Consider the following 17,124-nt stretch of genomic DNA (forward strand, 5'->3'; position numbering starts at 1 on the left):
CAATGTTATCAACAGTGCTATAGTACACAACACGTAAAGGCGTTTTCTGGTATCGACGTACTGCCAGATCTCAAGTATTCGCAGAGACCGAGTCCGTCGAGACACCGGACGTGATTACAGTTCCCTGTGTTTGTGATGTTCCAAGCTGTGGAACGAGACTTGCATAATATATCGCTTCAGTGCCTGCCAACTACTCGATTCGAGAAATCAGCGACAAACACCAGCCTCGCCAGCGCAGTTCTCTCGTTCTAGGATTGCCGTTGCCCGAGAACGGAAACATACTATATTTTCAAAGGAAGGGCGAACGAACATTCCACGGACAAGAATGAAAAAGCTCGGCATGTCGAGCTAGTTGCACGAAACGAAACTAGGCGCCTGGATCAGGGCCAAGTGTCCCGCACGGCCCATTCGAATCATAGCGATTGTACTGGCCGGTGCTCAACAACACATAGCCCGAATTCCCCTGCTCTCCATTGGGACAGACGGCGGTATCCCCGCCAATGGGGTTGCAAATTCCCGTGTCGGCGTCATAGATAGTATTTTGGCAATTAGCCACCGCAGTGCCTGTGATGCATAGTACGCAACAATCATATGCACTTCCAACGGGGACGTCGGCCTGTATTCCGTTCGGATCAGAATTCCCCACCCCTTGAACGTACATGCCGTTCTGCGATACTTGAGGACCGAGAATGTTGTTGGTCGCGCAAGCTGCGTAGAAGGAGGTTGTGGACGTTGTGGTTGTAGTTGTGGTTGTGCTATCTGTTTCTGTGGAGGTCTCGGTGGATGTGCTTGTGCTAGTAGTGGTGGTTGTTGTGATTGTACTAACCGTTGTCGTGACTGGACCGGGGACGATCGTTGTGGTAGTAATGTATGTAATGGTTGTCGCAACAGTGGTTGTTGTTGGTCTAGCCCTTATCGTGCTTGTTGTTGTGACTGTTGTGAAGGCGGTGGAAGTAGGTTGAATTACAATAACACACTTGACTTCTTGTACTGTTGGTGGCCCTTGACCTCCAGGCCATTGGCGGTTTGCTGGGCTGGATCTGGGCTTATTTTGGAGAGTGTCCAAAGCCTCTCGCTTCAGCCGTTGCGCACCGTTGAGAGACGTGTAGCCGGAGCTATCGTAGATGGGAGTAAACCCAGCAGGCGCAGGAACAGTTGACGTTTCAGTGCTGGTGGACGTACTAGTATCGGTACTAGTGCTAGTGATGGTCGTCGTGGTCGTCGTGCTGGCCGATGCCGTCAATGTCGAAGTGATGATGGAGGTGAAAGTGTCAGTCACGCCGAGAGCTGTGGTAGTAGCTGTAGACGTGCTTGTCACCGTAGAAGAAGCAGTGACCACCGGGGTAGATATAGTGATGACGGTGGAGGTCCGGATGACGGTGATGGTGGTTGGACGCAGAGTTTGAGTTGACGTTGTCGTGGTAGGTCTTCCTTTGCCGCCCTGCCATCCCGAGATAGTGTAACAGGTTGAACTCGGTTGCCCTGTTGAGGATGAACCTCCCGGCCAGTTTGGGAATCCTGGATCTCTGAGATGTTTCGCGTGGGTTGCCTTTGGAGGAGCCGCAAGAACAGCCGAAGGAGAGACAAGAAAAGTAAGGAGCGTGGTGAGTAACATGGTGGATGAAACGAATGGAAGCGGCAACGAGGCCAAAATTTATTATTAATACTGAGCGAGAGATGGAGTGAAAATGGCGTTGAAGATTCTGGGGAGACATTATATGGGGCTGGGCTAGTAACAGGATCGAAGGACGCCTTCACCATGTTTGAATCGCCAAGGAAGCTAATGCGAGTGAATTTGATGATGAGAAAGGAGAGTGGAAATACGGTGGCACCTGGCGCTTCCCAGAGTACCCCAGACACGGCTGAACACGAGTCACTAGCATCCTCAAAGAGATTAATATACTAGTACGGAGTAGTCAGGTATAGATCTGGTTAGTACAACAGCCACCGACCGGGGGTAGGAGCAGGTTACAAACAGTATGGCACAGTAGGTACTCGGTAGAGCGCTAAGACTACCTGCACAGTACAAGTACGTAGGTAGGTAGGTAGGTACGGTCCACAAGTCCGCTAAGGCCTGTCAATCTCTCCTCCGGCAATGTCTCCTGCTACCGAGGACATGTCAGGCAGTCTCTCTGGGTTGCTTGCCACGCTGCCAACCTCCTCGTCCCTACGCTGGAGGCCTCCGTTCCGAGGACCTGAGGACGATACGCCTGGTGGCATCATACCCAACCTTCTTCATCCACTCTTCAGCACTTTTGACCCGGTCAGGCAGAATCCGGTCCAGCAAAGCATAGTCGCGCTGGATCACCCCTTTGTTGTCTGCACTATTCTGGTACAGGTGCCACCAATTGATGAAGTTCTCTCCAAACGTCTGCAAGAGAGCGTTATCGTCTTTGACAGACGCAGATCCAACCTTGGTGTTCGAACCCTTCGGCAAATGCTTCCAGCGTTTCTCAGAGTGCTCTTCTGCGGGCACATCGACATATTCAGCCTTCTTGCCACTTGCAGCTGTGAAGGCTCGGGCAAGTTCAGGACCTGAAACATGGGCAATAGCAATGCCGAGGACCATGCCGTTTGCCTCGGCGCGATTGGCGTATATCCATGCAACATAGCGCCCAAAGTCGTCGAGGTGGACGAAGGGAATAGCCCCTTTGGAGAGAGGTAGCATGAACCTGTACACGTCGTCATTGCCCTTTTGCGGGAGAAGGAGCTCCCAAAGCATTTCAATATAGGGTCCTGAATTCTGTACGTAGTCCCGCGTCAGTCGCGATAATACCGGCCTGTCCGGGGAGAGGAAAGGCTCACGATCACGGTCCAACCCATTGGACTGGTTCCCTGAGACCGCATCCATTCTGGCGCAAGCGGTCAGCAAAGGGAGTATTCGAGCTTGCAGTGGCGTTGCTCATACCTGTGACTCTCGCCTTCCCTTCATAATGCCCGACGTAGAGCTTTGGATCGTATCCAGTCTTCTTTCCGTTGTAGTCGAGACCACTCCAGATGAGGTGTTTCACGCCAGCTTTGGCAGACAACTCAAAAAGCCGAATGCCCCAGTATGTCTCAGCTTGCTCTCCAAGGGCGAAACCATCAGTGTTGATGAAGGCGTAGTCGGATCGTTGAGCAGCCTTAGAGAATTGGTCAACGTCATAACCGAACGTTGCTTTGGATTCGATCAGTTCCACATTGGGAAGATGTCCAATATCCTGGGCGGCTGACGAAGTAGTGCTACGTGTCAGGGCGAGAATTTTGTATTCATTGGTCGAAGAGAGAATCTTGATAATGGCACTCCCTTGCGCGCCGGTGCCCCCAATAAACACGATGGTCTTCATTTTCTGATCAGGAACGGGATGATGGGATGGTTTTAAATCAGGAGACCTCTAAATGGTTTTTTGATAGCGAGCTGAGGCGCAAGGTGAGTGCTGGGGTTTAAATACATGATCAGACTGTTAGCTGGCAACTTTGTTGACCCGAAGCCGGCACATGAGATTTGGCTGTCGTAGATCATTAATTGCTCTCGTACCAAAGACAAGCATATTGGAGTAAACAGCGCGCAGAGGGGACAGAGAAAAATGTCGGGGATTGGCACCATATCAGCAAGTCTATGGTAGAATCGTACCAAAGGGTTTTCAGATGTTCCAGAATGTCGGTGTCGAGCAGCAGGAGCCAGAGCACCGTTTTGCTTTCCCAACGGGGACTCGGCTGACGACTGCCAGCATATCGTCTCATGATTCCAAATCTAGCGATCTCGATAGATTTGGAGAACCATGTCCCAAACGTCAAAATTGGTCTTGTAAATGGACGATGTTGGAGCCGGAGCGGCTAAGTAATCAAGGATGAGAATAATCATCTCGTACTTTCGTACTCGTTGGATGCCCGACCAGTACAACCCCTGGGCCTTTGGAAGCCGACTCTTTCAGTGGATGATCCTCAAAGAATGGGTTGTGAGCAGACCTCTTTGGTACAAGTGTAAGGTTGGATTTCCTCTCTGCTTCTCCTATTCGGCCAAAGATAGGGGCAGGAGAGGAAAGGGAAGTCGCAGAGCGGTAAGCCGGACATCAAAGAGTCGGGGAAGACCCACCGGCAGCTTGTGTAACTACTGCGGAAAGGGAAAACAACTCGTGAGGCTAATACCGCATGGAGAATTTGTGGAAGAGACGAAGAGAAGAAGAGAAGAAGAGAAAGACTGCGGTGAAGAGTGAAGAGGCGCAGATGCGAACCGGGGATGTTCGCTTACTCATCGGTATCAGGTGACTTCGCGTGTGCCTTGAGTCGACGCGTCTCCTGCGCACATCGTGTTGGCGGGGCAGACGCATTTTGTTGTCTGTGCGGTTAACGAACCATTCCATCCCACATTTCCCACTATCACATATCACGATCCTACCCCACTAGACGATGGCTTGAATGCAAGACTCGATGAACATCTGGCTCAAACAGGAGCCATGCTGAACACAAAGGAGCCGCCTCGGGAAAGCGCGATGGATGCATTGGGTGGAAACAGTGAGATCCCCCACCCCATTATCACAAACAACGCCCAAAACCCCCTTCTGTTTCTCCTAGTCAACGTTGTTTCGGCAGTACTGTTGGGATCAAACTCCCTGCCGCTTAACTTTGCCATTGACGGACGCCATGCTGATCAGGAGTGATGGAACAGCTCTGCAGCGTCCAGTGCTGTCGCCCGATGGCAAATCGTTGGCGGTCATAGCGCCGGATGAACGAATACACCTCATCGACCTGTGTGAAGCCGCCAAAGGACGGAGATTCATCAATGGGCTTAGGCTTCCTAAAGCAGACCGCACATTCCTGCGAACTTGTACCATCCTCCGTTGGTCACCGGAGACCGTGATCAGCCCCGAACGCCAGGCTGCCGAAGAAATCATGTCCGCAACGTCGTCTGAGTGTGACTTTGGAAAATCCTGGCTGCTATTGTCAGATAGCAAACGCCTGATTGCACTGAGCACAGATGTCAGAACGCCGAATATGATGTCGGAGGTTAACGATGAGACAGGGGTTAAATCCAACATCCTTGCTGATTACGATCTTGGGGGCCAATTGGGCAAACTCGGCCTTGTAGAGTTCGTCTTTAACCACAGACATGCATTGGTCATGTTCGAGTTCGGCTCGGTCGCAGCTATACTCTCTTTGACCAGACCTCAACGCAATGACATTCCCCACATCAAGTTTTCAGATGCTAGAAGTCTGGCCAAATGTCCGGATTCCAGGTATTTTGCCCTGCTCCGCCGCGGCAAAGCACAAGATCGAGTGACAGTATTTGAATTGGGGCTCGACAACCAGGTGACATACAAGTCCTTTGATTGCAGTACCTCAGATGCACAGGACGTGACGTGGTGCCCGACCGGCCAGCCACTTCTGGCCGTGTGGGACTCGCCCACGTATGGTATCAAAGTCTCGTTCATGACGGCACATGGCCATACACTCAGACAATGGGAAATCAAATCTGCGGCCTTCCAATGGGATCTCAATCTTGCACTGAGCAACCAAGCGGACGGCGTAGGTCTTACCTACTGGAGTTGGACCAGGGCAAATCGACATAACCACGCTCTTACGCTCCAAGCGCTGGCCAACGGACAGAAGCAGGTGCTTGTGAGGTACCAGCCCACCAGCAGCATGGGTACTCGCACGCGGACAAAACTCATGCATCCAGACCTGATTGACGGCGCAAAGACGTTTGTATGGCTGGAGTCCTGCAAGTCTCCGTTTCAGTCTCCCGTATTCGCTCGACAATCCGGTACTTTCGAGGTGACAAGCACATCATCCAGCACCGACTCAACTCCACAACCTCGTTCTGCGTCACATTCTCAGTCCTCGTCACAAGAACTCGATCAAGTGGACCTGATCGAATTGAACTCCACCCATACACTGCTCGCCACGCGGCTGCGGTCGTCACCTCGAACACTGTTCCTCTGGAATGCGCACAAGACGAACAGCCCTCTTACCGTCCTGATTTTTGCGCAGTCCATCCGCCAGGTCCACTTCCATCCTTACCTTCCGCACGTCCTCATCATCCTGACAGCCTCTAAACTCCCAAGATTGTATGCTTGGTATCACCATAGCCTTCCTCCCGCGACCGGCCTGCTTCCCATTGACACAAGCGGGTCGACCGACTTCTGGGGAAATTGGTTGCCGGAGTGTATTGCTCACGATGGCAGTAATGACCGCTGTCCCTTTCTCCTTGCCTCGAAAACTGCTTTCGAAGCTGGATATCTGTCCAGCCACGAAGGACAATTGGTTTTCGAAAGCATTTTGCAACATCCACCGCACTTATCCGGGGACATCACCTTGGATTTTGCCGGTGACGAGTCCACGACGGAGATGATAGAGACGCCAAGTCGACCTAGCAAGCAAAAGCCTGATGAGGGTGAAAACGGGACCACGAAGAAGAAGAAAGCCCGGTTCGATGTCCCGCCAAATCCAAAGACGGACTGGGCGGATGATCCGATACATGCACAGGCTGGGTATGCTTACGCTTGGTGAAATTGTCCTCGGCCATGCCCAAACCCGCTTGTCGCTGACGACCACGACAGCCCATGTCGGCCCAAAACCAAGATTAACAACCACCCTGTACGCCAGTGATCAAAGTGAGCTGGGACTTTCGTCTTACATCCAGGAATAAAGGCGCAATGGAAAAGAGTAGGCATCTCATGGAAGAAAAGGGCGACCCCATGAAGCCTCTGTGTCGGCTGTGTATGTTTGAGGGAAGAGAGAGAATGAGGTTCAAGTGTCTCTTACCCTTACGACGAAATGATCTGGTATTCAACAGCACGATGGAACACATAGAGAAAAAGACAGGATCAAATGTTCATCCGGCTGGAGATGAAACTCGGGGCAAAGCTCTGAAAGAAGCAGAAGAAGGAACAAGAAGAAGAATGAAGAACGAGGAAATGAAACGGGGAAATTGGTAGGTAGCATGATGATATTCCCCCCTCAGTCCGCGGTATTCTGGCATCGATTGTACAACTAGAAAACAGCGAGTCTCTCGGATCCACAGCACGATCAAGTCAAGGGGACATTTATTAACCAGCCCATCATTGTTCGCTGTGTTAGTATCGAGAATTCAAGTCCTCGCTCCTTGACGAGGGTAGAGTTTGAAACTGAAGAGATATCCGCCGGTAGCCGGTTCATTACTCGTACCTTTACTCAGTATGTATTAGGGACGCAGTAATAGCTCCGCAATGGTTATTAACTACTCCTTCAGCGCCCCCCTGCGTTGGTTATTTCATATTTTCACGCCTTTGCGTTGCATGTTTTGTTCAGTTCCACTGTGCGAGTCAAGCCCTCGTCACCTTGAACCTCATGAGCCTTCCTCAATCTGCCCAGCCAGCTCGGCGGGCTGGTCAAGTCCCGGCCCGCTCACCAAGCCGCTGCCCTTGCCGCCACCCTCCTCGATGTTCTGGCCACACTGCACCTTCCAGTTCTTGGGAACGTAGCCGTCGGCGACGCGCTTGAAGGCCTCAAACGTGCACAGGGACTCGTCGCCATTCCAATTGTTGCCGGGCTTGGCGCAGGCAGGGATCTTCATCACGCGGTCGTTGTAGCGGATCCGCACGTAGTAGCCGTCCAGGCGGCGCTTTTGGGACTCAGACAGGTCCGAGTGGGGTGTCCGCGCTATGAGGTCCTTCGGCGGGACGGAGGGAGAGATGGTGGAAGAGCGCGACAGGGAGGGTGTGGAGAGTGGAGTCGATGACGAGGTGGCCGAGGTGTTTGATGAGGAGTCTCTCGAGCTGGTGAAGGTTGAGCTGTCAGTCGACGAAGACGACGAGGACGACGGGGATCGAAGCCCCAGGAAGGAGGCGAAAAATCCCGGTCTCGCGGCCTGTTCGCCTTGTTGTGTCTGCTGGCTCTTGGGTTCTGTACTGGCCGGCGTCGTTGGCGTCAGGAAGTCCGCATCTGGAGGTTGTCCCTTGGCTGCATCTCCGTGGTCTTTCTCCCTGAACAGTTCAAATGCGATATGACTCGTATAAGGCGGCCATTTCTCTCCCCCAAACGCCCCCAAACTTGTCAAGACGCCCGCCAGCGTTGTATCATGACAACCACTTAACGCAAACCGAATCCCAGTCTCGCCACCTCGACCCATTCCCAACTGTCCATTCTCCCCTCCGATCTCGTTGATCGAGAGGCCCGCGCCCTCGATCTTGGAAGTCATGCGCTCGACGATATCGCCGATTAGGCTACCTATGCCTAACATGCGATACTCGCGGTTCTCATTGTACCCCGAGAACCACTCCTCCACACCGATCCGATCGATGATCTCGCGGGCACGGGTGTCGTAGAATTCCTTGGGGAGGCGAGTTTCGGGACCGTGAGCGAGGGTCGAGTTGATGGTGTCCATGATGCCCGAGAGACGCGGGTGTGAGTCGACTGCGATCTTCTTGTCACTGCTTTCCGGCATCCATTTCCCTATCAATTTCGTCAGGTACTTCATGTCGTCCGAGTCGTTCCATCGGTCGGCCGTGCGCTGGGCGAATGCTCTACTCAACTGCGCAAATCTTCGACAGTTGCCGTCGTTGGGGAAGAGGGTTTCGTCGGCCGGCGTGCGTGTGACGATGGTCGGCGCTGGGAATGCGGCCGTGCGGGACGTCAAGGGATACATGCCCCAGAAGGTCTGCTGCACCGATTCCAATGCGCGGGGCAGAGGGGTAGCGCGCAGATAGATCAGGTCGGCATTGGCGATAAGAGAGGGCATGAAGCGAAGTTGGTCCACATACAGGGTGCGCAGGCGCATCCCGAGGGTGTACGTCGTTTGCCGGCCTGGGTCGGTGAGTTCGCCTAGTTGGCTACATCATGGCAGGGAAAAACAGTGAGTCTTGAGGTCCTGCTCGACGATTGGATAGCAGGGATGTCCATACCAGACACCATCAACCTCTCCCTTGGGCCCGGCCGCAATTACCGGCCCATCGTCCTCGCCAAATCGCTCGAGTCTTCTTCGCCATTGTAGGGAGTTCCACTGGGACACGTCTTGCGGGGTCATGGCGACGGAGCGCAGTCGTTGCGCCGCATTGCAGTAGGGCCAGTATGCTGGCAAGCCTGCCTTTTCTCCCCCAGCGGTCAGCACATGCCACCACCGAAAATCTAGCAAAGGAATGGATTTGTTTGTGAAGGACTCACGTTTCCGAATCTGGCTGAAACGGGAGCGCGTTCTCCATGGCGCAGGAGGACCTGGACAAGTCGCAATTCCAGGTCTTTGGGGTAGAGCTTGTCGAGCTCCTCCTGCGTGTACGGTGGCCGGAACTGAATAGAGGTCATTTTTGTGAAGGGCTACACGGTGTGTAGAGGGAACTGTAGGAGTAACATAGGAACGAAAGAAAGGATATCATCTAGGACCAGAGATTGTATGCGTGTGGTGGAGAGGATTGAGGAGTAAGTTCAGTCGGTGTACCAAGTAATACCAAGCCGCAGTCGCAGTTCCCGTCTCCATGCAGCTTCGGCAGTAGTGCCTGATTCTGATACGCAAGCGAACCATACATCTTATCGTCATTCTACATAAAAGATTCTGAAGCAGCAGGCAAGGGTATCTGTATCCTGATTCTCTAGCCCAAAGCCATTAATGTCGTCAATTCGCATTTCGCCATCAAATGTGTAAATCATTCATTCTCCTGCCCACGCCCTGTGTCTCATCAACAGGGCTTACAGGGTTGCTTCCATAGCCACTACTCGGCGGATACGATGATCTCCCGTTGGGCGCTGTCGCAGAAGAAGGCGGGCTTCCTCCATGCATCGTGAGATGATCTGCCGATGATTCTTGTCGGTGTATATAGCTCGGCGTTGGTTGGTAACCTGGATTGTAAGGCCCAGGCCGGTGCTGATCGCTCGGCAATTCTTGTGGATGCTGATTCGTTGAGTATTGCTGAGGAGGATTCGGTGAGGGTGTGTTTTGAGGTCTGTCAAACAGCGCATTCGATCTCGCTTGTGATTGTGGAGCTCCATACCCGTCGTCGGCGAATGGATTTTCAGCCACACCGTAGTCGGCACTGGATGAATAGGCGTGTGATACTGGACGAACCCGCGTCGGCACTGGAGGAGCCTGTTCAGGAGCGGCATAGGCAGACGAAAAGGCGGCGGCATGGGAGAAATCGTAGGGATTCTGGCTCGTTGGTGGCGTTGGGTTTTGCGGTGCTCCCATTTTGCTTGGAGGCGGCCCCGGAGGCGGCGCATATAGCTCTTCTGCCTCTTCCCTCCGCAGAGGACTCACGGGCGTGGGGACGGTGTTTTGCCGACGAGGAGGTGAGGAAGAGTACGGTCCATGGTCGGGCGGCATGGACTGAGGCTGAGATGTCTGAGCATAGACATTCTGACCCGGGACGTGCTGTTGGGGCGCGAATAGGGGATTCTGCTGGGGCTCCGGCTGTGGTTGAGGGCTAGGTGTTGCCAGTCCAGTGGCTTTCCGAGCTTGCAGGACCGCTCTCTGATGTTTCGACATGGCAATGTTTAGCTGATCATTCGTCTCGATCAAAGTCAGCGTCGTGTCAGGGTCGGGTGCAGGATTCTGGGCATTCAAGTACGACTGAATGCTCCTCTGCATGGCTTTGGCTCGCTCCGCAAACTCTTTGACCAGGTCATTCGCCAATAGCTCCGCCTGAGGCGTCGACTGGACGGTCTGGACAAGTAGTCGAGCTGTCGTCTTTGCTTCTTCGATCCGTCCGACCAACTCGTCAGGTGGTGGAAGCGTGTCCCGGCGTCTAGACTGTTGCTGGTTATACTGGCCGGAGTAGCCGCCCGGTGTCTGTGCCTGCTGTTGCGACAAATGGTTAGCTTTCCTCCGAGGACGAGATCTAGAGACGGGACAGGCTTACCGGAGGGCGCAGAGCATTCTTCTTTCCTTTCTCCTTCTTCCACATCTCCATCAGCGGGCCAAGGCTATCATTTGTAGGCGCTTTCTCGAACTCAAAGTAGTCCAACGTTTCCCTGAGTATCTGCTGTACGCTAGTGTCCTTGCCTTCCCGCAGGAGCTCTTTCACGGTCGCGACAAACTTGTGATCGAAATTCTGAGTGAAGGCTTGGGCAGGGTTGTCGGTCAGGATGCGGGTGAGCATGACAGCGTTGTACTGCGCAAATCCTCTTTGGTAGTGATCTTTACCCAGATATCGTCGGATGGTTGCAGCCGCCTCTTTGGCCGCGGTAGGACTGGATTCAGCGGCATCAACTATGGCTGGCAGGTGGAGGTATTCTTCGCCGGCGGTATCAGAATTGGGGGCACCGGATTCGCAGAATGCCGTCTGGACATGGGGCTTTAGCTGGCGACTCGCGACGAGATGGAAGTTAGTAGTACTCACGACTTCACGAACCACGACAGCCTCAGGCGAGTCGCCTTGTGGCAGAACAAAGGTGGTGCCGCTGCTCCCATTTCGGTCGGGACCTGGGGCACCATTCTCGTCAGCCTAGCAGATCCAACAAAAGGTGGGGGTTATCGCGCATACTGGAGCTCTTCTTCTTGATGTTTCCCAGGAACTTCTTCATCGCGGCGGTTGAAGGTCTGACTCCCACCACTTGATTCTCAGCGCTCGTCGAGTCTTTGACTGCGGTGTGCGGATATGGGTTGCGACGAGATGAGAGGAACTCGTAGGGTCAGCCTGCGGCAACAGGCGGCGTTTGAAGTATTATGGGTTTGTGCCAATATGCAGGCTAGTGAAGCTGAATTAAGCTGAATTAATGGGCAGGCCGTCCGTTGTGGTTGGACAAATGGCAGATCTCCCGCAGAAGCAACTACTGCACGTTCTGGGTGCCGGGGGTTCGTCTCCCGCAGGACCGCAGCTCGGGAGCAAATCTCAAAGGCCTGGAGGTTATGTGGAGAAAGGAAAACCAAGGGACAGAGAACAAGTGAGATCCAAGGGCTTTTCTAGTACTTGACGAGGTGATGCATCTCACCATCAACCTCGCACTTGGTTTTCTTGTAAGATGGCAAAAAACTACAGAGGGCCGCGTCTCTCTGTCACTCTCCTTCCACGTAACTCGGCCTTCACGCATGGATGTAAACGAAGCGTATCTTGGCCAGTTGCCAGTTGCCAGTTGCCAGTCAGCCGCGCACTTTGGCTTCTTGGAATCTTGGGGCTGCACAACCACGTCGTCATCAATCATCAAACATTCTCGCGATTCGGAGCGACGCGATCTACACGGGCACTTTTATCGCCAGAACAGCGCGGGCTTTGCGGAGCGGCGTATCTCTCATATCCCCCGGTCCTCATTTCCACGAGCCAACTACCATGGATGATGGAGATGATGCATGTGGAATGAGGCTGTGTCGATGAATGCACATCATCTGGCCCCCAAGAGCCTTCCTGTACTTCGCAGGCAGCGTAGAAAGCCTCTATCCGGAGTTCCTCCACACACCCACCACCCAGCCCACGCGCCTGTGCCTTCTATACGTAAGCTTCTCATCGTCATCCTCGCCACTTGGGTGCCACTCGCAATGACCCAGTGACAGAGTAGGAGGCGATATATTTGGGAGTCTCAGAGAATACCACTATATGTTTGCGCCGGTTCATTCGATGCTTTCTGCGAAATGCTAGTACCTTCCCATCGATTAGGATGAAACATGCCTGCACACTACGAACATACCTAGGTAGGTACCTAGGTAGGTAATTACTAGGTAGGTGCCTAAGGAAGTAATGGCGGTGTTAGGACAGGCCACAGCTACCCACCTACTTTGTAAGAGATACTTTACCTTTACCTACTACCATAGCGCCTATGGTATTAGCATCATGCCTACCTAGGTACTTGACATATTGGAGTCAGTCCTCCAGCAATGCTGCACATGGATTTCCCTGGGTTCGAGTCAAATGCATCAGGCAGCGCTTGCCGATAGTCCCTGCTTTCAGCCCGAGAGCCTGGCTGCGGTTGGCAGGATGGGTGTTCAATATGATTGCACCACAACCCCACGCATTGCTTGCATAGCCCTGCCTCAGCCCATCTTGCACAACCGTGCTTCGAGAACCAAACGCCTTACCGTCGTGTTATAAAGATCCAGACGCTGCACATCCTGCCTCATCAGAAGAAAAAGGAATATCTCTAGAACGATATGCGGCTCATCAACACTGACACCTTAGAACTCGAGGAGTACTTCGGTTCCGACATTCCGGCTTATGCCATCCTCTCGCGTACCTGGGGCAAGGGCGAGGTCCTCTTCCAAGATTGGATAGACCGCGGTCTCAGAGAAGCCAAGCCTGGGTATCGCAAGATTACCATGGCCTGTAATTATGCATCAGGTCATGGACATAGGTACCTTTGGGTCGACACCAATTGCATCGACAAGACTTCGTCGGCGGAGCTGACAGAGGCGATTAATTCAATGTTTACCTGGTATCAACGTTCGACCGTTTGTTATGCATACCTTGAAGATGTCCCGCTCGTGGAATTTGTGAAAAGTCGATGGTTCACGAGGGGGTGGACGTTGCAAGAGCTCCTGGCTCCGGAGGAACTGATCTTTTTTGACCGACAGTGGCAGAAGCTGGGTGACAAAAGCCTACATCTCTCGAAGCTCTCTGAAGCCACCGGGATCGAAAGCGGATACCTCGACGGCTCCAAGCATCTCGATGACGCTTGCGACGCCGAAAAGATGAGCTGGGTTTCGCACAGATTTACCACACGCGTAGAGGATATGGCATACTGCATGCTCGGTATTTTCAATATCAATATGCCGATGCTCTACGGCGAGGGCGAGAAGGCCTTCACCCGGCTGCAACAGGAAATCATCCGCAATGGCGATGATCAATCGATCTTCTGTTGGACCTGGCATCAGGACACACCCGACGAATGGAGTAGCATTTTAGCACCCCATCCGTCCTCATTCTCAAATTACCGGACCACACCATCCAGCCCTGTGATTCTTGGTAGAAGGATTGAACCCTACTCCATCACAAATCAGGGTCTGCGTATACGGCTCCCAATCCTGTCCACATGGTCTTACTTCCTCACAATCTTGGGTGTTGGGGTAGCCCGGTCAACAGTTTGGGGAATCCAAACTTACTACTGCCTCCCTGTTGACAGGATTTCCGAGACCAATTCTTATAGGAGAATTTCTTGGCCCCGAAGACCTTTTCTACACACAGGGTTCCTCACTGGCGTCGATGGGCTCACGATAGGGGTTTCGGAGACAACAAGCAAAGAAATATACATTTCGACTCGAATCTCGCGACCAAATGCAGACGACGAAGTCTCAAACAAGACATTAGGAAAGTGGGAGCCTCGCAGACCTACCAGTCAGACTTTCTGTCTCCTGCTCATATTCGGAGATAGGCGTGCATTCTGGTTCGCTGAAACATGTCCTGCGCACTTATTTGATTGCAAGAGGAGTGTCTTCAGGCTAGACTCCCAGATGGACATTTGCGGAGGCATAATTCGCTTCTCAAGGCATCCAGGAGAGGAAATCGCCATTTTCTTCGGTGCAAGTTGGTCAACCCAAGGTTTAAGATGGGGATGCCAGATTATGCCGAGTAACTGGCTGAATCGGCTTCGCTTCGATCTTTCCAACTTGTCACAAGAACTTTCTCTACTCCACAAAGACTTAGCTCTGTCAGACGGTGCGGAACATAGGTATGTCGAATCCAATGGTGCGGCGACGGTGTACATTGATTCAGTGGACACATTCGATTCAGAGGCTGGGTATTTCCGCCCGGCATACATAAAGTGGTCTTCTAGTCCTGATGAATCTAAGTGGGACAAACCAAGGAGACCAAGGGAGCATAAGGTCTGAATGACTCAGAGCTCCATTGGTAGATAGATGAACAATGAAACGTGATGAGCCAGTTTATACGCGCTGTGCCACCACCGCTGCAGTGAATACCAAGGAATGTACCGCGTAGGTGTCGGCAAGAAATCATTTGTAGGTAGTTCGTAAGAGTCCATCTATCCATCTATCTTTGGAGACAGTCCCTCTTCCCTGCGTACGCCAGCGCCACGCTGAAGGCATTCAAAAGTACTATGTACCTTAGGTAAGGTAGGCAGGGGACTGAACAGAACGCGAAACTTTCCCATTCTCTACCTTTCCCTACATACCTGGTATTCACCTAGGTAGGTAGCCAATTACCACGTAAAACTCTCCTCATTCAACTCCAAATTGCCCCGATGAATCCTACTCCTCACCGCGGCTCTTACCTCGTCCGCCAACGCCCCCGGTCCACACACACTGACCATCACAGCCCCGACTCTCACGGGGATAACCTCATCCAGGACAGCTCCGGGGTCAACCCGACCCTGGACGACCTGCATGGTAGGCTTGCTCTTGCTCTTGTTGGTGTTGATCGCTCTCCCCGTCGTCGTCGGTTTGGTAACATGCACTCTGATGCAAAGAACTTCTCGGCGCCCTTCCATGTGCAAGATCTCGTTCATCCACGGTTTCACCCACTCCATGCACTCGGTGTCGCGGATCGACCACACCAACACGATCTTGCGGGTTGCCACGGTTTGGGACCTTGCGCCTGCCAGGAGGTGGCGGATCTGGATGAGGTGGTGGGTGATGCCGCCTCCTCCCGCAAACATGACGACCGTGCCGTAACTGACCAGTGAGTCGTGTCCGGCGTAGGGGCCTTCGAGAAATCCGCGGAGTGAGAGCTGGCAGCCATCAAGAACGGCAGCGCGGGCCCTTTCGTAGAGTTTTCTCGTCATGCCGGTTCGTGCGACCATGATCAGCGAGACGGTCGTGGGTGCCTTTGATGGTGAGTTGAAGACAGATGACTGTCGTTCCAGCGAGTTCGGGGTTGATGGTCTCTGCAGTTCAACACTGTGACCGCCACAGACAGGGGCCTCCGACTCGACATTCGTCCAGGCGACGGAAAACGGATGCGACATCCAAAGCGAGATTGAGGGGAGATATGCGTACACGTGGCTGCCGGGCCGGATTGTGATGTGCCGCGGTAATTGAAATGTGACGCGGCATGCACCGCCCGGCAACGCCTCAACGTGCGCTGTTGTAGTGCCACCTGACCGAGAGTAGTTGAGGTATGCGATGCGGCATATGCGCCAAACCCTCTCTGCGAATAAAAGCAGGATAGCCGCCAAGATCGAAGGATAGGCAGGTAGATGCATGATGTCCAGATGGACATATACCCCGAGCAGGGCCATGAAAGCCAGGCTTTGGTGAAGGTGAAGGAATGTTTCGTAAAAAGCATGTCGAATGGGTGACAACGAATGCAACGGCAGCAAGACTATTGCAATCAATCCTAGCAGGCCGTAGTCGAGGAAAGGAGCGCCATGGAAGATTCCGATTGTTGCTTTGTCTCCCTTCGCCAACTTGTACGCAGCCAGCCACGCGCAGAAATGGATCGTCGACAAGGCGGCCACCAGTCTGCCGATCCAGCGGTGGAAGAGGTTGAATGTGTCGAAGCTGACCCTCAGGAGCGGGATTGCGATGTTGTTCCTGCCAGCGAGCACAATAAGAGGGATGAGGTTGACAGTGGCCAGGATGCCGCTTCGTCCGCGTAGCTCCGCATACAGAGCTCCTCTCTGCGGATTACGCCAGTCGAGTAGAAGACAGTAAATCAAATTGGTGATGGCATAGATGACGAGGAGCAGTGAGTGTATACGGCTGGGCAAGGTGCCATAGTTGACCGCACCGGACAGCTGGAACTCGCGATTGTGTCTTTTCTTCCAGAGTGGAGCATAGATGATATGCTTCTTTAGCCAGGTCCAAATTCTGAAATGATCGACACCGTAATAGTTCTGTTGAGAGGGTTTTTCTGTAGTCATGCAGTAGATGTTGCGGATGTAAGACACAAACAACTGTGACAGTCGCAAAGCAAACACAATTGTGAGTGCCACGATGATTGAAAGCCACAGCATCCTGACCAGCTGAGCATCCATCTCCAGGTTGACTCCGTTCAAGCCGGTGTAGAATGGAGAGACAGTAGGGGGGTTGCCACCGGCGACCACGAGGTTGGAAATAGTGACAGTAGGTTTGGTGCTGTTGAGGAAAAAGTTCCGGGCAGCTTGGAGACTCATATTACCATCCGCCAGATCCCTTCTGGAGTGACGGGCTCGATGCTGGTTAAGATGGTCATTTGCATGGTTCCGCAGTAACTGCGAGGTTGTGTTGAGCACATTGGAAAGTAAACGGCCGATGTTGTCCATTTTGGTTCAGTGTGATCCGGTTGGAGAGTATGGGTCCAGGTTCGAGACGGA

At 53.0% G+C, this 17,124-nt stretch overlaps 7 protein-coding genes across 7 annotated transcripts; 2 read left to right on the plus strand and 5 right to left on the minus strand.

The window, feature by feature from the left end:
* Positions 1 to 367: 367 nt before the first annotated feature.
* Positions 368 to 1,615, minus strand: Z520_02570 (uncharacterized protein; the record flags this gene model as incomplete). The annotated part of the gene is made up of 1 exon (XM_016773083.1): positions 368 to 1,615. One exon carries the CDS (start codon positions 1,613 to 1,615, stop codon positions 368 to 370), a length of 1,248 nt encoding a protein of 415 aa, XP_016636553.1.
* A 552-nt stretch (positions 1,616 to 2,167) lies between these two features.
* On the minus strand, positions 2,168 to 3,326 carry Z520_02571 (uncharacterized protein; the record flags this gene model as incomplete). The annotated part of the gene is made up of 3 exons (XM_016773084.1): positions 2,168 to 2,743; positions 2,806 to 2,852; positions 2,909 to 3,326. The coding sequence occupies 3 exons, from the start codon at positions 3,324 to 3,326 to the stop codon at positions 2,168 to 2,170; spliced, it is 1,041 nt and encodes a 346-aa protein (XP_016636554.1).
* Positions 3,327 to 4,623: 1,297 nt separating this feature from the next.
* Positions 4,624 to 6,489, plus strand: Z520_02572 (uncharacterized protein; the record flags this gene model as incomplete). Its single annotated transcript, XM_016773085.1, has 1 exon — positions 4,624 to 6,489. The coding sequence occupies one exon, from the start codon at positions 4,624 to 4,626 to the stop codon at positions 6,487 to 6,489; it is 1,866 nt and encodes a 621-aa protein (XP_016636555.1).
* Positions 6,490 to 7,306: 817 nt separating this feature from the next.
* On the minus strand, positions 7,307 to 9,258 carry Z520_02573 (uncharacterized protein; the record flags this gene model as incomplete). Its single annotated transcript, XM_016773086.1, has 3 exons — positions 7,307 to 8,789; positions 8,862 to 9,043; positions 9,121 to 9,258. 3 exons carry the CDS (start codon positions 9,256 to 9,258, stop codon positions 7,307 to 7,309), a joined length of 1,803 nt encoding a protein of 600 aa, XP_016636556.1.
* Positions 9,259 to 9,583: 325 nt separating this feature from the next.
* Z520_02574 (uncharacterized protein) lies at positions 9,584 to 11,469 on the minus strand (the record flags this gene model as incomplete). Its single annotated transcript, XM_016773087.1, has 4 exons — positions 9,584 to 10,741; positions 10,806 to 11,228; positions 11,286 to 11,368; positions 11,430 to 11,469. 4 exons carry the CDS (start codon positions 11,467 to 11,469, stop codon positions 9,584 to 9,586), a joined length of 1,704 nt encoding a protein of 567 aa, XP_016636557.1.
* Positions 11,470 to 13,027: 1,558 nt separating this feature from the next.
* Positions 13,028 to 14,019, plus strand: Z520_02575 (uncharacterized protein; the record flags this gene model as incomplete). The annotated part of the gene is made up of 2 exons (XM_016773088.1): positions 13,028 to 13,939; positions 13,996 to 14,019. The coding sequence occupies 2 exons, from the start codon at positions 13,028 to 13,030 to the stop codon at positions 14,017 to 14,019; spliced, it is 936 nt and encodes a 311-aa protein (XP_016636558.1).
* Positions 14,020 to 15,030: 1,011 nt separating this feature from the next.
* Positions 15,031 to 17,073, minus strand: Z520_02576 (uncharacterized protein; the record flags this gene model as incomplete). Its single annotated transcript, XM_016773089.1, has 1 exon — positions 15,031 to 17,073. One exon carries the CDS (start codon positions 17,071 to 17,073, stop codon positions 15,031 to 15,033), a length of 2,043 nt encoding a protein of 680 aa, XP_016636559.1.
* Between the last annotated feature and the right edge of the window lie 51 nt (positions 17,074 to 17,124).

Source organism: Fonsecaea multimorphosa (genome assembly GCF_000836435.1).
Source record: "Fonsecaea multimorphosa CBS 102226 unplaced genomic scaffold supercont1.3, whole genome shotgun sequence".
Classification (NCBI taxonomy): Eukaryota; Fungi; Ascomycota; class Eurotiomycetes; order Chaetothyriales; family Herpotrichiellaceae; genus Fonsecaea; species Fonsecaea multimorphosa.